General features: G+C 34.7%; 1 protein-coding gene across 1 annotated transcript in view; it reads right to left on the bottom strand.

Moving 5' to 3' along the window:
* The window catches only part of SH3PX1 (sorting nexin 33-like protein SH3PX1), a 198065-nt gene that overhangs the window by 94377 nt on the left and 78221 nt on the right, over nucleotides 1-25467 (bottom strand). The window contains exon 9 of the mRNA XM_089092739.1: nucleotides 18418-18652. Coding sequence (XP_088948865.1) covers nucleotides 18418-18652 — 235 coding nt within the window. The remainder of the gene's footprint in view (nucleotides 1-18417; nucleotides 18653-25467) is intronic.

Genomic DNA, 25467 nt, shown 5'->3' with positions numbered 1-25467 from the left:
CACACACACACACAAACTTACACACACACACAAAAAACTTACATCCACACACAAAATCTTAGACACTCAAAAACTTACACACAAACACACAAAATCTTAGACCCACACTCAAAAAATTACAATCACACAAAAACTTACATGCACAAAAAAACTTACACACACACAAAAACTTACACACACGCACAAAAACTTACACACACACACAAAAACTTACACACACACAAACAACAAAACTAACACACACACACCAAAAATTACACACACACTCAAAAACTTACACACACACACACACACAAAAAATTACACACACACACACACACAAACTTGCAAATTCAAACGAAAACTTACATTCAGATAAAAACTTACATGCACACAAAAACTTACACGCACACAAAAATTTTCATACACGCACACAAACTTACACACACACACAAAAACATATACACAAACACACATGAACAAATACGCACACCCCCCAAAACTTACACACACACACACCAAAACTTACACACACACACACACACACACAAACTGACACACACACACACACACACACACACACACTTACACATCCAAACTAAAACTAACATCCACACAAAAAATTACAATCACACAAAAACTTAAACACACACACACACACAACTTACACACACACACACACACGAAAATTCACACACACACGCCAAAACTCACACACACAGAAACTTACACACACACACACACACACACACAAAAACTTACACAAGAACACAAAAAAAAAACACAAACACAAACACAAAAACATACACACACACACAGACACACACAAAACTAAAACACACACATACACAAATACTTACACACACACGCCAAAACTTACACACACACAAAAAATTACACACACACACACAAAAAACTTACACAAGAACACAAAAAAAACTCACACACACACGCACAAAAACTTACACACTCACACACACACACACAAAACTGACACACACACACACCAAAACTAACACACACACCCCAAAACTTACACACACAAAAACTTACACACACACACACACACACAAAAACTAACACAAACACACGAAAACTAACATGCACACAAAAACTTACAAGCACACAAAAAACTTACACACACACACACACACATACACAAACTTACACACACACACACACACAAAAACTAACACACACAAAAACTAACACACACACACAAACACACACAAACTTACACACACACAAAAAACTTACACCCACTCACAAAAGCTTAGACACACAAAAACTTACACGCACACACAAAAAATTACACACACACGAAAAAACTTACATGCACACAAAAACTTACATGCACTCAAAAACTTACACACACTCACAAAAACTTACACACACACACAAAAACTTACACACACACACAAAAAAAATTACACACACACAAAATCTAACACACACACACACAAAAAACTACACAATCACATGAAAACTTACATGCACACACAAACTAACACACACACACACACACATTAAAACTTACACACACACGCGTAAAAACTTACACACACAAAATCTTATACACAAAAAAACTTACACACACACACACACACACACACAAAAACTTACACACACACGCAAAAATTTACATTCACACAAAAACTTACATGCACACAAAAACTTACACACACACTAAAACTTACAAACACTCAAAAAAACTTACACACACACAAAAACTTACACACACACACGAAAACTTACGCATATATATATATATATATATATATATATATATATATATATATATATATATATATATATATATATATATATATATATATATATATATATATATATATTCCTTTATTACCTCTTCAAAACGCCAAAAAATTTAGAATTAATACCCATTTTCATAGTGCTAAAGTTTAAACTGTTTAAATATTCACATTTATATTGCTAAAACACACAAACTTAGAACAAATGCAAACAAATACTTTAATAACTAATAAATAAGGGAAAAAAGGAAGAAATCCTGAAAAATTTAAACTATATCATTGTATATGTTTTTAATATCATCCAGTCTATTGCGTAAACACTCAAAAGTTAGAGAAAATGCAAAATGTTCCTATATTTCCTATGCAATATGTCAAAAAATGTATAATTCCTACACATTATAAACTAGCGACGGGGAAATGTTGAAAAAAAGTTCCCTAATATTTCCTAATAAAACCAAAGATAGTAAAAATACAAAATGTTCCTTTATTACCTCATCAAAACTGCTAAAAATGAAGAATTAATAAAAAAATTCAAATATCTAAGTTTAAGTGTATTAAATATTATCAATTATGTTGCGAAAACACACAAAAGTTATAAAAAATTCAAAATGTTCCTTTATTACATCTGCAATATGGGTAAAAATGAAGAATTCATACACATTTTCAACTAACTAAGGGTAAGTGTTTTAAATATGGGCCATTCTGTTGCGAAAACACACAAAAATTAGAAAAAATACAAAATATTCCTTTATTACCTCTGCAAAATGGCTAAAAATGAAGAATTCATACACATTTTCAACTAGCTAAGGGTAAATGTTTTAAATATGAGACATTCTATTGCGAAAACACACAAAATTTTTAAAAATTGCAAAAAGTTCCTTTTTTACCTATTATATACATATAAAAATTTAGAATTATTAAAAATTTTAAACTAGCTAAAGGGTCAGTTTTTTGAATATGAGGCATTCTATTAAGAAAACACACAAAAACCAAAAAAATGACAAATATACCTTTTTTCCATATGTAATATAGAAATATCAGAAGAATTCATAAACATTTTCAGCTAGCTAAGGTTAAGTGTGTTAATTATGAGCCATTATGTTGCGAAAACACACAAATGTTAGAAAAAATACAAAATATACATTTATTACCTCTGCAAAACGGGTAAAAATGAAGAATTCATACAAATTTTAACGAGCTAACAATGAGTGTTTTAAATATGAGCCCTTCTATTGTGGGAACACACAAAAGTTAGAAAAAATGTAAACTGTTAATTTTGTAAAAATGACATACATCTTTCAAGTTCGTTGTAAAAAACTTTATCAAAGAGCTAAAGGATAAATATGTTTTTTATGAGACATTATATTGCGTAAACACACAAAAGTTGGAAAAAATGCCAACAGTTCATTAAGACCATATGACATTCGGCTAAAAATAAAGAATACTTAAATATTTTCAACTAGCTAAGGGTAAATGCTTTAAATATGAGCCATTCTATTGCGAAACCACACAAAAGTTAGAAAAAATGCAAAATGTTCGTTTATTACCTCAGCAAAACGGCTAAAAATGAAGAATTCATACATATTTTCAACTAGCTAAGGGTAAGTGTTTTAAATATGAGCCATTCTGTTGCGAAAACACACAAAAGTTAGAAAAAATACAAAATATTCCTTTATTACCTCTGCAAAACGGCTAAAAATGAAGAATTCATACACATTTTCAACTAGCTAAGGGTAAGTATTTTAAATATGAGCCATTCTGTTGCGAAAACACACAAAAGTTAGAAAAAATACAAAAAATTCCTTAATTACCTCTGCAATACGGCTAAAAATGACTAAAACATACACATTATCAACGAGCTAAGGGTAAGTGTGTTAAGTTACCTAACATTTCTAGGTTAACTTACATCAGGTTAAGTGGCGCGCCACGTCCCCGGATGTCATTTAACCTCGACATGTTCGTTCACTTAACCTAATCTAACCTAACCTGACCTTGGGGGGGAGGGTTGTCCCCGTGGCCGGCGTTCGGTCCCGTGGCCCCAGGAGTGGTGGGGGGTCACCTTGAAATGTTAGGTAACCTAACCTTGGTGGTGGGGGTCCCACCCGGGGTAGGCTTTCAGTCCCCGCGGCCCCCGGGGGTGGGGGGGGGCCGTACGTAGGCTAAGCTAGTCTAACCTAAAATAATCTAACCTAACCTAACCATACACATATCTGTTGGTTGAGGGGGGGCGGGAGCCCCCCCAAAATAAAAAAACTTAACAAAGGAGGCTGTCGTTAATTAAACTACCCTAACTTAATCTAACCTAACCTAACCATACCCCTCACTATTTTTCTGTCTCCTACCTCATTCAAGGGATTTCAAGAGCGATGGTTGAGGCGGTGGGGCTACGTAGGCTAAGCTAGTCTAACCTAAATTAACCTAACCTAACATACTCTAACCTAACCTAACCATACACCTAACTTTTTGTCTGTCTCTAACCTATTTCGATGGATTTCAAGAGTAATGGTTGAGGTAGTGGGGGAGCTACACACCTAAGATCTTTTCTTTCTCGTACGTCGGATATGCTAGTCTACTCTAAATTAACCTAACCTAACTTAATCCAACCTAGCCTAACAATACACAAAACTTTTTGGCTGTCTCTAACCTAATCTAATCTAACCTAAGTGATGCGTACGTAGGTAAATATTTAAATATGTTGAAAATACGTTCCTAGAAATTTTCACGCCCCCTCCTGTGAATTGGGTGCTAGTCACTTTAATTCCCAATCAAATGAGTCCTTTTCAATGTTTCTGTAACGAGTCCTTCTGTGAGTACTTAGAAAATATAAAATGATATAACCAGGATATTCTTAAACCTGATTCCCCCTCCCCTCGCGTCATTCAAGTTGTAATAGCTATGATTTTGGGGCATATTTTACAATATCCTTTATCAATTTTTCTTCTTTTTTCTTTATGATTACACAAGAAGTGTGAAATCATAGAGTTGATCAATCTTTGATAGTTTTACAGAAATTCTCACTTCCCATTGATGCTCTCCTATGTCCAAAACAAAATCAAACGAAACAATTAATTAATCTGCATTGAAGATGTCTCGTTTGACACAATTAGTCTATGCGATGTAAGAAGTATTGTTTTGAAACCATTCTCCGCGAGTTAATAGTGGCAATTCTCGTGAGTTTTAATTGATGTATATAAAGATAATTATTGTTCTAAATCGACAGTTTGCATAATTTCGTAAATAAATAACTGTTAGGTCAGTATATTCAAGAGCTTTGAAAGGCTTTAAAAGTCATTATTTGTTGAAATAGAGGACAAGATAGAAATTAATTGGAAGGTTCTTCAAATGCAAGCCCGACAATGTTTGATGTGAGTTCAATAATATGTCTTTACAGTGTGTTTTCCAACGAAAATAAGCAAAATATGACAATTTTTTCCTGAAATTGAAACCTCTTAGTTTAACTCAGGTATTGAACCTTTGGTAGATATAATGGTTCGAAAATAAACTATTCCCGTAATACAAAAAATTTAAGTTTGAACAATTATTCGTTATTATTTCATCATATCTTTTGTTTAGTCTGGTAGCTCTTTATTTTTACTCGAAAAGTGTCCTCTTGTGGGAAATGCAAAATACGATGAAATTACGCTCCCATGGTTCTAATTCATATACTTCAATTAGGGGTATCAGGACTTTATATGAAAAGGGAATTTTCAGTGAAAGACTCGTAAATATAGCTATTAATATGTTTTTTCAGTGTTTATTCTAACGAAAATAAGAAAAATAATAGAAAATTAATTTCACATGCTTATGATTAATATCATACGCTTAGGGGGGTCAGGACTTGGTACTGAAAATGTGTATGAATTCTTCATTTCTAGCCATTTTGCAGAGGTAATAAAGGAATATTTTGTATTTTTTCAAACTTTTGTGTGTTTTCGCAACAGAATGGCTCATATTTAAAACACTTACCCTTAGCTAGTTGAAAATGTGTATTGATTCCTCATTTTTAGAATATTTTCACATTGAATACATTAATAGAATGTAAAGGTTATAAATATTTTTTTATTTATATTAAGTCTGTAACAGATATACTTAACTTAACCTAATAAAGTATAATTTTTTAAAGAATTATAAATATTTATAAGTTTTTCAGATCTAATAAGGTACCATAGTTTATTTTTTTAACTTTTGTGTGTTTTTGCAACAGTATGTCTCATATATTAACCACTCAACCTTAGCTATTTTAAAATGTGTATGAATTCTTCATTTTTACCCGTATTGCAGAGGTAATAAAGGAATATTTTGTATTTTTTCTAACTTTTGTGTGTTTTCGCAACAGAATGGCTCATATTTAAAACACTTACCCTTAGCTAGTTGAAAATGTGTATGAATTCTTCATTTTTAGCCGTTTTGCAGAGGTAATAAAGGAACATTTTGTATTTTTTCTAACTTTTGTGTGTTTTCGCAACAGAATGGCTAATATTTAAAACACTTACCCTTAGCTAGTTGAAAATGTGTATTAATTATTCAATTTTATCCGTATAAATGAGGTAATAAAGTACTATTTTGTATTTTTTCTAAATGTTGTGTGTTTTCGCAAAAGAATGGTTCATATTTAAAACACTTACCCTTAGCTAGTTGAAAATGTGTATGAATTCTTCATTTTTACCTGTATTGCAGAGGTAATAAAGGAATATTTTGTATTTTTTCTAACTTTTGTGTGTTTTCGCAACAGAATGGCTCATACTTAAAACACTAAACCTTAGCTAGTTGAGATTGAGTATGACATCTTTATAATTGTCCCTTTTGCAGAGGTAATAAAGGAAGAGATTGAATTTTTTCTTTCGTGAGTTTTATGAATAAACATAATAGATCTGATTTAGATCACTTACACTTAGCTAGTTGAAAATGTGTATGAATTCTTCATTTTTGGCCGTTTTGCAGAGGTAATAAAGGAGCATTTTGTATTTTTTCTAACTTTTTTGTGTTTTCGCAACAGAATGGCTCATATTTAAAACACTAACCCTTAGCTAGTTGAAAATGTGTATGAATTCTTCATTTTTAGCCGTTTTGCAGAGGTAATAAAGGAATATATATATATATATATATATATATATATATATATATATATATATATATATATATATATATATATATATATATATATATATATATATATATATATATATATAGCGTAAGTTTTCGTGTGTGTGTGTAAGTTTTTGTGTGTGTGTGAGTTTTTGTGCGTGTGTATAAGTTTTAGTGTGTGTGTAAGTTTTTGTGGGAATGTAAGTTTTGTGTGCATGTAAATTTTTTCGTGTGTGTGTAATTTTTTGTGGGTTTGTGTTTGTGTTAGTTTTTGTGTGTGTAAGATTTTGTGTGTGTTAGTTTTGTAGTGTGTGTGTGTAAGTTTTCGTGTGTGTGTGTGTGTGTGTAAGTTTTTTTGTGCATGTAAGTTTTCATGTGCATTTGTTAGTTTTTGTGTGTGTGTGTGTGTGTGTAAGTTTTTTTGTGTGTGTAAGTTTTTTTTGTGTGTGTGTGTAAGTTTTTGTGTGTGTGTGTAAGATTGTGTGTGTGTGTGTAAGTTTTTGCGTGCATGTAAGTTTTTGTGTGCATGTAAGTTTTTGCGTGTGGGTGTAAGTTTTTGTGTGTGCGTGTAAGTTTTTGTGTGTCTAAGCCTTTGTGTGTGTGGGTGTAAGTTTTGTGTGTGTGTGTGTAAGTTTTTGTGTGTGTGTGTTTGTGTGTGTGTGTAATTTTTTTGTGTGTGTGTGTGTGTGTAAGTTTTTATGTGTGTGTGTGTGTGTGTGTGTAAGTTTTTGTGTGTGTGTGTAAGTTTTCGTGTGTGTGCGTGTAAGTTTTGTGTGTGTGTGTGTTTGTTAGTTTGTGCGTGTGTGTGTGTGTGTGTGTGTGAGTTTTCGTGTGTTTGTGTGTGTTAGTTTTGTGTGTGTGTGTGTGTGTAAGTTTTTGTGTGCATGTTTGTTTTTGTGTGCATGTAAGTTTTCGTGTGCATGTGTAAGTTTTTGTGTGTGTGTGTGTGTGTGTAAGTTTTTGTGTGTGTAAGTTTTGGCGTGTGTGTGTAAGTTTTCGTGTGTGTGTGTGTAAGTTTTGTGTGTGTGTGTGTGTGTGTGTGTAAGTTTTTGTGCGTGTGTGTGTGAGTTTTTTTTGTGTTAATGTGTAAGTTTGTGTGTGTGTGTGTGTGTGTGTGTTTGTGTGTGTGTGTAGTTTTGTGTGTGTGTGTGAGTTTTTGTGTGTGTGTGTTTTTTTTTTTTTTGTGTGTGTGTGTGTGTTGTAGTTTTTGTGCATGTGTGTGTGTGTTTTTTTTGTGTTGTTGTTTTTTTTTTGGTTTTTGTGTTTGTGTGTGTATTTTTTTGTGTGTTTTTTATTTTTTTCGTTTGTGTTTGAGTTTTCTTGTGTGTGTGTGTGTTATTTTTGTGTGTGTGTGTGTGTGTAATATTTTTTGTTAATGTCAGTTTTTGTTTGCATGTAAGTTTTAGTGTGCATGTGCAAGTTTTGTGTGTGTGTGTGTGTGTGTGTTAGTTTTGTGCGTCTCTGTTTGTTAGTTTTTGTGTGTGTGTGTGTACGTTTTGGCGTGCGTGTGTAAGTTTTCTTGTGTGTGTGTGTGTAAGTTTTTGTGTGTGTGTGTAAGTTTTTTTGCGTGTGTGTAAGTTTTTGTGTGTGTGTAATTTTTTGTGTTAATGTAAGTTTTTGTGTGCATGTAAGTTTTTGCGTGTGGGTCTAAGTTTCTGTGTGTGTGTGTGTGTATAAGTTTTTGTGTGTCTAAGCTTTTTTGTGTGGATGTAATTTTTTTGTGTGTGTGTTTTAGTTTGTGTGTGTGTGTGTTTGTGTGTGTTTGTTTTTTGTGTGGGTGTGTGTATAAGTTTGTGTGTGCATGTTAGTTTTCGTGTGCATGTGTAAGTTTTTGTGTGTGTGTGTGTGTAAGTTTTTGTGTGTGTGTATGTTTGTTTTTGCGTGTGTGTGTAAGTTTTCGTGTGTGTGTGTGTTATTTTTTGTGTGTGTGTGTAAGTTTTTGTGGGTGTGTGTTAGTTTTTGTGTGTGTTTAAGTTTTTGTGTGTTTGTGAGTTTGGGCGTGTTTGTTTTAGTTTTCGTGTGTGTGTGTGTTTGTGTGTGTAAGTTTTGTGTCTGTGTGTGTGTGTAAGTTTTTGTGTGCATGTAAGTTTTTGTGTGCATGTAAGTTTTCATGTGCAAGTGTAAGTTTGTGTGTGTGTGTGTGTGTAAGTTTTTGTGTGTGTGTGTGTGTATGTTTTGGCGTGTGTGTGTAAGTTTTTGTGTGTGTGTGTGTAAGTTTTCGTGTGTGTGTGTAAGTTTTTGTGTGTGTGTAAGTTTTTGTGTGCATGTATGGGGACCGGGGGAGGGCCTTTGGGGGTCTGAGGAGGGCGTTTGGGAGATAACGTTTCGAAATTTTTACTTTTTAGTTTACTCTTTGCGGCGCATTCCTGCGGCGCATCCCTGCGGCACATCCCTGCGTTGCAACCCTGCGGCGCATCCCCTGCGGCGCATCCCTGCGGCGCATCCCTGCGGCGCTTCCCCCGACCCACGGCGCATCCCCCTGCGGCGCATCCCCATGCGGCGCATTGCGGCCCCGCGGCGCGTCTCGGGGCCGGGGTACCGTTGCGTACCGGGGGGAGGGCCTCTGGGGTCCGGGGTACCCTTTGGGGGTCCGGGGGCCCTTTGAGGACCAGAGGAGGGCCCTTGAGGGGCTGAGGAGGGCGTTTGGGGGGCTGGGGCTCTTGGGGAGCTGGGGGGACCTTTGAGTACCGGGGGCTTCCTTGGGGGTTGGGGTAGGAGGATTGGAACCCTTTGGGGTTGGGTTAGAGGACCTCCCAACACTGTTCAAATGAAACTTGTGTATTATAACGACCACAGAGTTTCACCATTAAATTCTCTTCTAAAACCTTTCCTAAAATCTTCTTTCAAAATGTCTCTAACTGTTTCGCCGAAATAGTTCCATAACCTGTCTAAAACAGTTTCGCCTCAAATAATCCCTAAACGTAATTCAGCGTGTTCCTTTTGTTTTTGGCATCTCTGCGCTAATACATTTCAAATTAATAAGAAACCTGATTCCCACGCTAAAACAATTCATCGCTAAGATGTTTCTTGGAGAATTGTTTCCATGGCCTTTGGTTATTAATATCCTTTGGAGTTCGACCAAAAGAGTTGTTTCCGAAGCAAAGACATTAATGACTTGGATCTATTCCTGGAGAATCGTTTCTAGGCGAAAATTTTTAAAGTCTGACAGATGATGTCATTGGTTGATTGATCTGTCAAGAAAGGGGAATTAATTTGTTGTTTCTAAGGGGAATTATTGATTCACGATAGGTGAATTGAGGTCGACAGCACAGGTGTTCCAAGGTCGATGTTGTTGTTGTTGTAAGTGCACGCTCTCTGCGAATGTCAAGGTCGATGTTGTTGTTGTTGACACACTTTGATTACGCAATCAATTTAGGTCATTGACCCCATTAACCACGTGGTCTCCCTAGGGAGGCTATGCCCTTATTTGGGGTGCAAAAAAGTTGTAGATGGCAGCAGGGGTGCCCCGTGGGAGCTTTAGGGTCACTTCTACTCTCATTCACTTTGAATATTCTAAGTAATTTCTCTCGCTTACCTGTTGAAATTTTTTTTTTAGCAAAATAGTCCAGATGAATCCATATTCCAGTCTTTCTAAGAGTGTATAAAAAACTCTTTGGTACTCGTCTATTATATAAAACACACTCGAGAAGTGAAGTTTGGTGAATGCTAATGAAATAAAACAAAATATGACGAAAATACAATTCTTTAGTAACAAAAATTATGAAAACTACCAAAAAGAACTACTACCGTGGATTTTCGTGGGAGCTTTAGGATCACTTCTACTAATGAGTTTACAATAGAAACGCAATACTACATTAGAAAACGTTGGGCAAACCCTGGGATCCGAAGGGGTTGAGAGGCAGACTGAAAAATAACGTCAAGTGCAACAACCACAAAGACTTGCCAAACAGCTAAGCTTCCTTCTAGTCTAAATGGGGGGGGGGAAGACATCGATGCCAAATTGGGGGAATGACTTGCTGTTCCTTATTGATGCCCTGGGTGCGTTTCCAGGGAAAGGTGGAACTAAGGTCTAATACTTTTACACTTAGGAATAAGTCCGTAAATGTCTGGATACAAATATAAAGCGTGTAAGTATATATTAGTAGTGTAAACACGTCTGCATTGCATTTGCTAACGCTTTAGAATCTTTGTAAGCGTTTGTATTTTTATTTTGAAAATAACTCGAGATTTCGGAGTTTTTTTTAGGATTTGAGTCCGAGTTTAAAGTCTTTTTAAAGAAGATTTTAAAGTAAAGTAAAAAAAAGAATATTAAATATTTTTTAATCGAATAAAACTCAAAGATATACTAAACTCGAGTTTAAACCTTACTACTTAGGCAGATAAAGTTTTGCACTATATGTAAATTGCGCTGCAGGGGATACCTCTAGATTTTGAAAAAGCCGAAGACCCTGGAGATACCTAAAATAGGGACAAACTCATTCTTAATCTTAGCATGGCTGAGCTAACATTAATCTATCTTCTATGAAGAACAATGATGCCAAAAATTATGAAGTACGTCCAGACCCGAAACTACGGTAGACCACTATAGTTGCCTTGAATATAGTCTATTCAAACGTGGTTTTAATTGTAGTTTTGACAGGGCCCAAACGTCGAAGGTTCGCTTCTTCGTCATTAAGACAATCGTCGGAATGTCGGACAAAATTTTCAGAGTAAACGTGCTTTGACCACCTCTGTAGAAATACTGAATTCCATAAGCGATATTCCAAACATCCATAAGCGACTACTCAGAGATAGGAGTTATGAAAAGCAACTAGAGTTCAAGGACAAAATGGACGAAGTAACTGTGACTATGGAGTGAAAAGCGTTTGAAATTGATAGTAGTTCAGCTCAAATCCAAGGACCCAGGTCGGAATCTGCATCTAAATGATCTAATAGTCAAGAGCGGCTCTTTGGTCATACTAAAGACCCTCCTCTGGACAACCCTTCTTTAAATGTGGTTCCTATCAGCTGGACCTAACATTTTATTTTCACTTGTGGTAAAATCCATTTTATGCGTTTTTTAAACCATTAACTAATCAAAAGAATGGGTATATAACTTTTTATTTTTGGTCGAAAGAGGAGGTCAAACCCGTTCACCTTTGGATGGAGCCTTGGTCAACATTGCAGCTTTTTTTTCTCCTTCATCGGTTTTACCTACGTTTCTGAAATCACGTAAAATGGAGTTAATCAAATAACTAGCTTTGAAGAATAAATAGCTTACGAGAGGAATTGATTTTTAGGGTTTACTATTTAAATTAAATTCCTAAACTTTTATGTAAAATCGACAATGCTTTTATAAAAGTATAGTATTTTACAATAGCTTTTATAAAACAATCATACATAATTTTAATAATAAAAATGTATAATTTAATAATATTCAGTCAAATAAAACTTCAATAATGATAATATATAAATTAAATAATATGCAAATACTATATAATATATAACATTATGTAAATAATACATAAATTATATTTAATATAATACAAAAAGTGGATCGTTAATTAGAAACTATAAAAAAAAATCCATCGGATTCTGACTTCCACGTCTCAAATGTTCCCGAAAACGTATTGTATTTTTCTATTATTCAGTCATTTTTGAGACTGCTAGGAAAACATTCCAAAGCAACCAATCGAATTCTTATGAGCAATAGCTATCATACACACCAATTATCATTCCATGGAAAAAACAATTATTAATCAATTTTTATTACTTACTTAGTATTTCTAATGATTAATAAATACAGTTCCCTGGAAAGACAAACTAATTAGGTTCTAGAAACCCAAGTCTAGAAGACGGGAAAATAATAATTTGAAGTTATTGCTAATTTAGATGTAGTAATGGTATCCACTAAGCGCTACTGCTCACCCTTGAGGCTATATTTTCAATACTCTTGAGTTTTGAGGTCCTCATTTTTTTCCCCCACTGAAAATGAGGAGCAGCATTAAAACTTGAAACAAAGAGATATTATTCCGCATATGAGGGGGAGGGTGCCTCTTTCTCAACGCCTCGCTCGTTACGCTAAAGTTTTTTAGTGCTTAAAAAAACTTCCGAGTTCGAAATCACCGCCCTTTGCGTTTCAGCAATCTTTTTTTGAGGAACTGAGACGAAAAGGTAAACTTTAGCGTAAAAAGCGAGGGACTGAACAGGGGACACCCTCCTTCATATACGGAATAATTTTGGTTGAAACAAGTTGTTTGTTTATTTAATTTCCAATCGTTTTTCAAATCATGGCCAGGCATAACCAAGATAAGATCTGGGGTACACCAGCCCCGCAACCAGGTACGTACGCAGGAATTTGTGTCGGAGGGGGCCAATTTGTTTCGGGGGGGGGGGCCAAATCCGTCAAACCCATTATTCTGTGAGAAAAATCAGAAAATTATGGGAAAATGAAAAAAAACCGTCCCTGCCCGCAACCCCCAATTTTTTGTATATATCATTAACTGTAAATTGATTGGTAGCACCCGCCCCGCTTTTTCAGTTTTTCACAAGAAATAAAAAGTGGCATTGAAATCAAAATTTTGGACAAAATAGAAATATTTAGTCAATATTTCCGACGAACAGTAGAATGATTTTAAGAAGCCCTTAATCATACTTTTACTATGGAATGTCGGGTGGCCGGAAATGGGTATTGTTCGTAGGGATACAACTTCTGAGTGAATTTTGATCTTCTTCTTGGTTGAAGCCGTCACTACCACTGCAATAGGGATATACTGAAATATTTTATATAAATAGAAAATGAGAAATATTACCATTTAAAATAGCTGAAAACTCATGGTAGCACTTTCCTTTCGAGACCCTACTCTTGGCAGCACTTTCCATACGAGACCTCTATTGACATCAGTTACAACCAAGACTTTATCCAGGAGGTAGGGTTAGGGGGGTTTGACCCCCCCCCCCCCCCAAATGTTTGTCCGACTCATCAAAACATAACAAAATTGCGTATAAACAAATTTTTTATATATTTCTTAAAATTTTTGTTTGTGGACCCCCCTCCCTCCCTGAATAAAAATCTCTTATACAGTCCTGGTCGCAACCTATAACTATCATTTAAGGTTCAATGTTTTTTACCTTTCCCGCATGACCTTCGTTCTTTCTTTTTGTGGCAATAAGAAGGAATTCCCCAGGATAAGGTAACAATGATAGTCTAGAATACAGCTTCTCATTTTGTGATTAGCAGAGAACAAAACATGGAACCTCAATATTTGGATATTGGCTGAACATGTCGACATCAGGAAGAAACAGAGACAATTGGAAAATACAATCAGACAGAGTTTGTCACCCATGACGAACATTTGCAAAGTACATAATGACATATATCAACATCTTTTATCGAGTATCATCCAAATACACAATGTCTGTTGATTTTTATAGGGCAGAAAGGGGGCAAATATTTTTCTGAGGGAAGGACCGGGAAAACCCCCTATTTCCCTTTTCTTCCTCAAACTGCCTTTATTCGAACATGTTTTTCCAGTAACTGAGCCTAAGTAGCAGTACTTCAATACCTAACGGTTTGTCCTACCATTTGTGAAAACATTGCGATCAAAACCAGATTTCAAAATCTACCAATAAATATCGATATTTTGATTATTGCTAATTCCAAGCAAATTTTAATAAGTAGATTGCAGAAAACTTTAATGATTGAGAAAAATATTTCAAATACAAAGCTCAAATTAAATACCTTGAACCTTATTAAATAGATTTTTTTTTCCGATGAAAACAAAAAGTGACATTAAAACTTGAAACAAACAAAATATATCCTGTATAAGAAGGGAGCTCTGATCCCCTATCCCCCACTCTTTACGCTTAAGTTTTACTAACGCTTAGCAAGTAAAAGTTACTTTTACTAGCTAAACTTACTTATGAAGAATAAAAAGGGGTTTTGGCATATTCTACCTATATTCCAAATATAGACAGAATGTATGGTGTAGAATATTCTATAGGATTTTTTTTTTTATAATTTTATTTCATAAAACCACAAAATATAGTTTAAAAAGAATATTTAAGCTGAGCTAAATAAAAAAAAAGAAGAAAAAATAAAAAAATACAGCATGCCGTCGCAGGAAATTCTGTCTATCAAAAATTATATCCATTAAGAAAACCAAAATTTAACTATTTAACTAACAAAATTTAATTATTTAACTAACAAAATTTAACTAATACACAGTCAGCAAAATGTAACCAAATATGTGTGTGTATGTGCTAACAACTCCCTTAAAGCATTACAAGCTTAAGATAAATTTTGTTATAAATGTTTTAAACTACAATTGAAATTCTTCAACAATAGAAAAGAAATTGATACTACATTCTCGTATCCGACAAAAAAAAGAAGAAGAAAATCATACTGTGTGAAATTCTACCAATATAAAAATTATTCCAACAAAACTCAATCAATCCTAAATAACAATTACGACCTAGGATGTATTCTACTCACACAAAACTCAACAAACGACCGATTCAAAAATCCTGATAAAAATCCATTGTGATATTTATATTTTTTATGGGTATTTTTTTATGGGTATTTATATTTTTTTATGGATATTATAAAATTTTATTGGTATTAGCCTGAAGGGAGCTTAATTAGCTTGGTATCTTTTTTGGATCGTCCTTAAAATATATTTTTGACTAAGGAAAATATTGTCTGAATACAATACTTTTTATACAATGCATAAACGTCATTGCAATATTATCATGTTTTTTTTGCTCTTTAAATGTATTTGAATGTGACGTCATTCACATGAATTTTTTTCTTCTTCAAAATTACGACTCAAAAATATAGTCAGCCGATGGATACACGTCCTGCCCCTGACCCACCAAAATATTGACCTGCCCACCGGTGGGGCCTGTGCCCAACGTTGAAAATCACGGTTCTAAAAAATCTTCGAAGATGCTTAAAAGTAGACCCCGAAGCCGCGCCGAAAAGTCGGCGGCGTGCCGCCGAAAAAAACGGTGGCGCGCTGCCGAGCTTGCATCAGCGCACTGACGCCACCACTGATTCTATCGGCGGCGGCGTCACTAATACGCCGCCCGGGTTTTTTTCTTTTTTGCTTATCGATATCGACCTCCGGGCTTCAACCGTCATCCCGGCTAATTTGTTTCTTAAAAATAAATACTGTCATCTTGGGCTCGCCATGTATATCGGTTCGTAGGAAGGAGAAGAAGAAATTTTTCTTGAAACAAAAATTCTACCTTCCACTTTAAAATTCTGTTCATTTTCTTTCTGATTTTTTGGATGAAAAGAGGTAGGTAAAAGAGTATTAGGCAATTCAGGATGTTATCACATACTCCCCCACAACCCTTAGGGGAAGGGTTTTAGGTTATGCCAGGGGGTATATATGAACGATGTTGGCACAATGCATTATTTATTATTATTTTTTCCTTTAGACCAGGGCACTTTGTATAAAAGACTTTGTTGTGAAAACTTCGAAAATGACATATTTCATTGGAAATTAGTGTTAGCTGGACCCTTTTTAATAGTCAAAAGTGCATCGTAGGCAACTAACACCTCTTCTAGGCCCACCAATCCCCGAACCAAATCTAATCAAAATTTTGAGATACCCATTTTGTTTAACGTAGTTGAAAGTTCTGGAAATTAGGTCTTAGAGGATGACAACCACTCTCACAGCCTTAGGGTAAGGGTTGTAATTTATGCCCTAGAGGCATATAAGGTGTTAATAGAAAGCGTTGTCGTAGAAACCCAAAAAGGGATCATTATATTGGAAATCGAAATGCCTAGTGCCCTTTTTAACAATCGAAAGTGATTGGAAGGCATGACATTTTTATAGTAAAGATCGATGTGGGTATAATGTATCATTTTTGTTGTTGCTGTTGTTGTTTAGACCAGGGCACTTCGTATCGAAGGAGTTGTCGCAGGAACTTCGAAAAGGGCTCATTCGATTGAAAATAGAAAGGGCTGATGTCCTTTTTAACAGTCGAAAGTGATTGTAGGGAAACTAATCCCCCTCCCACGCCCACCCTCCCATTTACCTTTATGTTTAAAAAGTTAATGTTGCCTTAAGATTAAATCAAAATGCACTGTGTTAATGCTAATTCCCAATAAGGCATCTCAGCAGTACCCCAACGGCTGAGGGTATTATGTTCAAATTTTCGGGGCTACTTCTGCTCTTAAAATTTAACCAAATTAAAATAGCTTAAGTGTATACAAGCTATCAAAGAAAGTAAACAGATTTTTTTGAGAATGGTACCAAGTTTTTCATTTCAGGTCAACTAGAGGAGGTATGAAACTAATTTAAACACTACTATTTGTAACCAGATTTTTTAAGGGTCTGTGTTGTTAAAAATTGCAAAAAAAAAATTCCAGCATACAAATAGCAGGCCAACCTATAAATTCTTAATAAAACGAAAAGATTTAAAGTATTATTTTCCTTTTCCCTGAAAAGACTATGTCAATATCAAACGAACAGAAATTAATTAAAAAAGCTGTTTCCACAAAATAAGTTTTTCAAAGAAAAGTAAAGAACTCCATTAAACAAAAATGAGCAAAAATAAAATCAAATAATCTACCAAGCGTGAAACTACCACAAATCAGCATCGATAAATAAATGAAACCCAAACCGAACAGAAATTACAATAAATACCCGAGTCAAACTCAAAACGAGCAGAAATAAACATAAGTTGGGCTCAAAACCCCTGTGCCTTCCCAAGGCCAGAATATAATTTGCACTTTACTGAGAAAAATACAAATGAATTTGCATTGTCAGTTTAATGTACATATACTGATATTTAATAATCAAAATGTTAATATTATTTGATTTATTAAAGTTATAGAAGTAAAAATATTTATATTTTTTTAGTAAAGTGCAAATTATGCTCTGGCCTTGGGAAGGCATAGGGGTTTTGAGCCCAACTTATGTTAATTTCTCCTCGTTTTGGGTTTCATGTATTTATCGATGCTCAATGGCTCCAGGCAGAGTGAATAAACTCACTTCTGTTACATCAATTGTAACTAAAGTGATGTGACCACTGATTTAAAATTGTTGGTGTTGTTAAGCCATGGTATCTGACTTGTATACAGTGTTTTTTCGATGTTGTTATTTTTTTTTTCACTTCCTTTTCGTATGTATTTGATGAACAGGAGATGTTTGAACTTCAAACTTTGAAAGTTATACAAACATTAGCCGAAATCATTAACAAGAAGAAAATGACTAAACACAGGGTTTTATAGGAACACTGCGATGTTAAACATAAACACAACATAGCTTTCCCTGGGTCTAGTGGCTAAAAATGAGAAATCTACTTGGTCTGATCGACGGTGAACATAAACACTTTCCACACGGCCCAACAAATTCCTGTTTTGTCATATTGTTCTTGTATGTTTTTAGCCAACCATTTAAAAATCCTTACTAAAATCAAGTTGAGGTTGAACATGCTTGGTGAAGTGGAATTTTTATAATTATTTTTAATCAGAAAAATCAGCGTACCGCCGGTCAGAAATTGGCGGCGCGCCGCCAAAAAAATTTTGGTGCGCCTGGCGGCGCGCCACCGCCGATACTAAATCACACATTCGCCACCGTCATGTTGGCGTGGCGCGGCTTCGGGGACTACTTAAAAGATTTCTACTTACGTAACACTCGAATCTAGCGGCTGATCAGGCACTTGAATCGTAAAGAAGAAATTTGCCCCAACTAGTTCATCCTTCTCGGCTTTTCTTTTCCCTTGCTTCCATTTCTTATCATCGGTGCAGGTTATAAAATGAGTCCATGTGTCACACCGTGAAAGGATGGGATGTCGACTCACTCGATTCACAAACGATTGAAGTTGCACCCGACGCTTTTCGATGAACTGTTCTTCATAACGACCTAAATAAATTACCAGAAAATTATGGTAATATGCAATAGTTACGTAATGGTAAGTAATTTCTGAGACCACACTGACTATCATGACAAAACAAAAAAAATCACAAAGAAGAGAGAAACGAGGACAATAACATACAGTGAAAAACAGATGAAACATTATGCAAATATTTCGGTCGAGACCTAAGAAAAATTATGCAAAATTTCGGTCGAAATATTTCGGTCTCGACCGAACTATTTTCATAGTTTTTCTTCTGTTTTTCACTGGCTGTTATTGTCCTCGTTTTTCTCTTCTTTGCGAATTTTTTGTTTTGTTGTGTAATGGTTAATATGAAATGGTTATGGTTATATGGTTAATGGCAATATGCAATGGTTAATAATTAAAGAAGGAGATAACCAGGCTCAGAAAGAACAAAATCCACCAATAAGGAGAGAATGAATGAGCATGAAAAAACAGGATCACTTAGGGCAAAAAGAGCTAAATCTTAATAATCTTTTATCTTTAGGGTAGTGGACTGATATTGCTTTCTATAGGTGAACCACCTTTTCTTGCAATCAACGTAAGCTAAACTGAGACGTAACTTGTCAATACACTAACAAATGAACAATATTATGAGACGGATACTCCATATTTCAGATATGTATTGGTTCACAAAATAACTAAAACAAATAAACAGCATAACTACATTATATAAAAAAAAGCTCAAGAGCCATAAAAAAGACACAAGTTATGTGGGTGGCTCTATCTTCTAACCATCTTTTAACAGAAGAAACATTCAACAAATAATAACACCAAAACAATTTTAATATTTTTTCACAAAAAAATAATTATTCTTAAAACGGCTTGAAATTTTTTCTCGTCAGAACTTACCAAGACATCAAGAGATTTTGCAAAGGAACCGAAAAAAATTTATCAAAAGTGATAGCAAAATACAGTGTGCTTGGTTTTAAACGTTTTTTCTTGTACAGTAAATGAGCTTTGATTTTGGAACGGCCGTATAAAAATCTCAGTTTAAGCTGATTACGACTTTTGATCGTAACAAGAAGTTTTTTCGCGAAAGGTAGAACTTAAGTAAACCCATTTCATGGGATCAGAATGCAGTCAATTTGAATACAAAAAGTTATAAAAATCAATAGAACAGCTAATTCAAAGGTTAATAAATAATTAAAAATTTTAACTATAAAAAACCTCCTTCCGGCCTTCCTGCACTCCCTCCCAAGAGCCCATAAATTTCAACCACCCTTTCCAAGAAAAAACAAAAATCTTTGACCTTTTTTAAACATTAATACCGGTCGCTCTAATACTATCCAGGAGAACAAAATTGTTTCTAATAGCGAAACCCAACCTAGTTGAGTGTCGGATTTCATGAACCAGATGATAAACGTTTCTCGTCTCATATTCATGGTGAGCAGAATTCCGGGGAAATATATTCCGGAGGACTTCAGGGGACAAATTATTTGAACACTGAAATACTATAACTGATCGCTGGTATCCAGGCTGTTCTCTAACATCCAGAACACCAAGCTTTTTATAACATGCAACAGTATTTTTGGCCTTAAGTTCGGCCTTTTGTTCCAATTCTTTAAAAACGATTCATGAAACACAACAGCCGTTTATTTAGAATCAGACTCTTTTTTAAGAGTACTAAAACTATTTAGCGTGAAGAGCGGGGCATAGATGAGGGGGCTATCCTCATCATGAAAAGAATAATTTATGTTTGCTTAAAGTTTTAATATTGACCCTTAGGTTCAGTAGAAAAAGCTTGTTTTTTCTTTTATTGAATTTGAAACAAGGAGCTTTGAGTTAACGCAGCATAAAGTTACATACTAAAGATTTCTAAGCAGGGCTTGAGTCTAATTAGCACTGCCTACGTTAAGCACAATATTTGCTCCCTAAAATTATAGGACAAAAAGTCTTAGGTTATGCTAATGTGAAAGATTTTACATTGTAGTTAGACAAGACTTCCCTGGTTTTCACAAAATTTCACCCCCTTATTTTTATACTAGAAATCCAGTATTTTCTACTGAGAGCCAATCTCAAAGGAAAACTCGAGGCAAGGTCTTATCCATTAAGGCGGGGAGATTAACCCTCTGTACCGCAAAATGTTTGACTCGTAAAAACGTAACAAAAAGGCATATAAATTTTTTTTTTTTTTTTTTTTAACTGTCTAGCATCCAGTATATTCACTGAGAGCCAACCTCAATAAAATATTCGTGGCAAGACCGTATCCTTGGGGGGGGGGGGGGTTAGACCATCTCCCCCAAAATGTTGGCCTGACCCGCAAAAACGTAAAAAAAATGTATATAACTTTTTATGCGATTTTTTTAACTTTAGCCCCCCCCCCCCATAAAGAAATCCTGGATACGGCCCTGACTCAAGGACATACATTTGATGAAAGATTTTGCAGACCCGTTAACACAAAAAATCTCAATATATAAAGTTCTGTTTCTTTGTTCACCCCCAAAATAAATAGTGACATAAAGCAGACAATTGCAATTTTTTTAAAGAAGTTAACTGCCACCAAATTGATAGCACAATAAAGACTATTTGACAGAGCCATCATTAGCTCTGACAATGATCGATATCGAGGAGACGACATTTCTGATACCTATTAATACACCACTTTCCAGATATCTGTCTCTGTCATTACTATCACATTTCCAAGACTAATGATTCCCAGTAAAAACACGTTTCCACCCTACTAGAGGTCTTTTGATAATTGCTGGAAAAAGTCACTTACAGAGTTGAGATCAATAGATCATCCTAGTGAATAGCCATACTCCAAGCTTATAATGTTATTATCCGTAAGATCTTGCTTACTTTCAAAACAAAACCTTGAAGGATATTGCTATTTCAAAATAAAATTAAAAGAAAGATTATTTCCTAGAAAAGGTATCATGTTTCTTGATCTGGATTTAAAATTTCAAAAGCTAAAATTTCAACATAGTGGTCATAAAGTGGTAAAAAATAGTGAAAAAAGGAAAAAGACAAAAAAAACATTTCACAGCAATGGAGTCATTATTAGTAAGGCTAATTTTCAAACTTCCAACTTCGTTTGAATTTATTGATACTGTATAACTAAGGCTTTGATTTCCTTCAGTTAGTAACAAATTTTTACCCATTTTGTACCAGTAGATATTCAAAAAGATGAACGTATTTTTTTCCAAGAAACACAATCTGGCGACGATAATCATTTGAATGGCCTAGAACATCTTCATTATACTTTGTGAACCAGTCTCTAATGCGAAATAATTGCAAACAATAACTCATTGACTTAGTTGGCAAAAGTGACATCATTTGAGTGACATCATTTAAGTGACATCATTTGAGCTCCACTACGGCATGTTTCTAAACTAATAAAATTTAACGACTTCCGGGCTTCTCTGGCCATCTTTTCCCTCTAAGATTCCACTATTTTTACTTGAGGAACCCCAGTCTGAATTTAAAGAAATACCCCAGTGATTAAAATGGCAAGGGAAATGAGAGGCATATAAATTATTGCAGGGAGCTGGGCACTTATTTACATTTGTAGAGAAGTGTTCCTACATGCAAACAAAGCCTACAAGTTACCGTGTATGAAAAATGGTCATTTGATATGACATATATGTCTAGGGACAGAATTTGGTACACTGTCGCGTTAAAATAAAAATTGTAAATCATGTTGGGGTTAATTGGATATTGAATTTTTTTTTGCCACTGGCGTTTTGGTTATTGTTGAGACTAAACCGTTCCCACTTAGAAACCTATTGGACATAAGAAAATACTTTTGAAATGTTCAGCATTGACAGAACCCCAAACTCCTCCTTAATGGGGATTATCCACCCAAGTGATATCAAATAGCTGTAACCTAAAAGGAACTCAAAGTCCTGCAATTTAGTACTTGGTTAATCTCAAAGACGATATTGCATTTTGAAATTAAAACAATCACTCTCAGATATCTAAAAATTAAATGGAATTTGAGGAAACAGAGTGAGCCAATCAGGGCCGTGTGCTCAGTCTATGAGTTTTTAGCACAACCACGTATAAATAAGCATAAATAATAAAAATTAAGAATTTGTTTCGTAGTAGCCTTTGAGTCACTGTAATGGTGTAAACTCCACCTTAGCCTAGCATCCTTGGGACTAACTTTTCATAGTGCTATATGGCATATTTCTATGACATATATTTTTTTATAAAAAAGAAAGAAAGAAAAGCGATAAGCACAGAATAGTTAAGAAGAAATCCACCAAACCAACATAAAAAAGGAAAGAGAACAGATTTGAGTTACTATTACAAAATTATTAAACTGTATCAACCCCTTTGGCATAAAGGGTTTAAACCCCTTTGACTATACCTATTTACCAAGAACAGTTTAACTAAAATTTGATTTTTTGAATTTTTTACATGGAACTTTCACAACCATGTATATATCTTTAAAAAAAATGAGGACGCCCTTCAATAGTCCAAGGCTTAGGCTGCAGCCAAACACATACGCAAGAATTTTATGATTTGCAAAATGAGAGCAAATTAAATTAGAAAAAAATTGCATAATTCTAGAACTCAAGAATCTTGGGCCAACCATTGCCAACAAGAAGGTATACTGTTACCCTGAAAAATATATTTTACTATTAATTGGAATGAGTTGCCTCGCAGATTAGAAGCTATTGGATTCTAATTCTGAAAATACTTGTTTCCTTACAGGGGCGGATCTAGGATTTTTTGAGGGGGGGGGGGCAAAATAGGTTGATCCAGAAATTTTTTTTTAGAGGGGGGGGGCGCAAAATAGGTTGATCTGAATAACTTGGGTTAGAAGCAAGTTTAATTAACGGAAATTTGAGTTAATTAAGTAAATTACACTACTTTAGACTACGCTAGGGGGCGCCCCCTCGCCCCCTGGATCCGCCACTATTTCCTTATTACTTTCCCGGTGACTAAGCAAGATTACACTCATGTCAAAATTACCACATTCCCCCAATTACTCATTTTATTGGCCATCATTACTAACGTTAACATATACAAAACGGTCAATTAAAAAGATACGAAAATTTAGCCATAAAACCAAGTCTTAATGCCCTGGACACATAAAAGTCATTGTTATAAAATTGCTCTAGGAGAATGGTAACCTAAAATAGGCGTATAAGTAGAAATTTGTTTCGAGGAAAGACGCCTAATTAATTTAAAAGGACTACTACAAACCCGTTTAATGTCACATACAAGAAAATAGATGCTTTGAGTGATGAAAATTCCTGCTTCCCTGCTTATTACCTTTGGGTGACTTGTCAAGAACAAAGATGTCGTTAAAAATCGATAAGACTTTTCCTAAAGCAAATGCTTCCTACATCCAAGCCAGTAAAACATTTTCAAATCTTCTTATTAAACAACTATCCTTCTCCATCACTCAAATAGAATAAAAAAGACATTATATTTACAAAAACCACGTAAAGTGTCGTTGACAATCCTTGAGAATATAATCACAAAGCAATTAGAATAAAAAATTAGTTGACAGGCTTTCTATAGAAAAAAAAAACACGACAACATCTGTGACTGCAATGAAAGCGAAGAAGTAATGGGACGTAAAGCTGCCAAATAAAAATACGACTTCCTTAAGATTTCCCCCAAATACTTTCGACTGTTTTTAGTCTTGTGTTTACAAAAAGAGAATATCATTAACAGATGTTGAATCAATAGATGATGACAATTAGATGAGAACCGCTACCCCCCAGCTTCCATCACCACACTTCTACCGCGAGTAGTATGCGCCACATAATGAACACGATTATTGATTAAGGGCAGACCCTTGAAGTAAACAAGCCCTACCCCCCTTAAAAATGTCTGGTTTACGTACCCGGAGGGAAACTATCGCTTTTTCAGAAAACTAAAGATCCATACTGAATTGAGTATAAATGAATTGTTTCCTAAAAATCTAAGGAAACTGCGGATCTTGGGTCAAAACGCTCGACTCAATTCTTTTTTCCTCTGAGTTGTTTTTTTTTAGTCATAATTTAAATTATTAAAAATTAGACAAAATCCAGTTCTTGGATTAGCTAAATCTTGGAGCTAGCTAGACCTTAACAAGAATAGGTCTTAATCATACAACTCTATGTTATTCCAAAATCAGCTTTTTCGAGTTATTTAACGAAAGGGGTGGTTCGATTCCTAAAATCGTACGGAGCAGGTGGCAAGTACCAAGCGTAGCTGAATTGTGCCAAGTATAGCCTCTGGAGGCACGATTTTGCGAGACTCAATATAGCAAGCGAGATGGCAAAATTAGTACTCCAATATGTTGGTCAAGATGACAGTCCCTGGATTAAACATCGATTGATACGTAGTTCTTAGCACCGTTTATAACGCTCATTGAAGAAAAAAAATAACTCCGTATGAGTATATATATATATATATATATATATATATATATATATATATATATATATATATATATATATCTATATATATATCTCTTTATATGTGAGCAATAATTGTGTATATGTGTATAACTGTATGTTCTCGAAAAACGGATCCATATTTTTTCGGCAAAATTGTTATCTTGGGATATTCTCGCATAAAAAAAAACTCATCAAGATAGGTCAGAACTCAGAGAAAATTCGTTAAGAGCCTTAATTTTGGTTTTTGCAAATGACGCCAAGTACTATGTTAGTACATCATATTAAATCATTTAAGCATTTCTTATATGGTGTCATGCATAGCATAAATAAGATTGTTGAGTTTCCAACGCAACAGTTATTTATATAATATAATGTCTGTTGGAAGGCCAAAAAAAAAGAAAATTTGTAGCTGCAGTTACTATAAATGATGATTCTTTGGAACCAATACCTGAAAAATC

Source organism: Artemia sp. Qi Xiang Cuo, chromosome 1 (assembly GCF_049724085.1).
Source record: "Artemia sp. Qi Xiang Cuo chromosome 1, ASM4972408v1, whole genome shotgun sequence".
Taxonomy (NCBI): domain Eukaryota; kingdom Metazoa; phylum Arthropoda; class Branchiopoda; order Anostraca; family Artemiidae; genus Artemia; species Artemia sp. Qi Xiang Cuo.
Note: the sequence above shows the minus strand (reverse complement) of the source record. Positions and strands in the feature narration are given on the sequence as shown.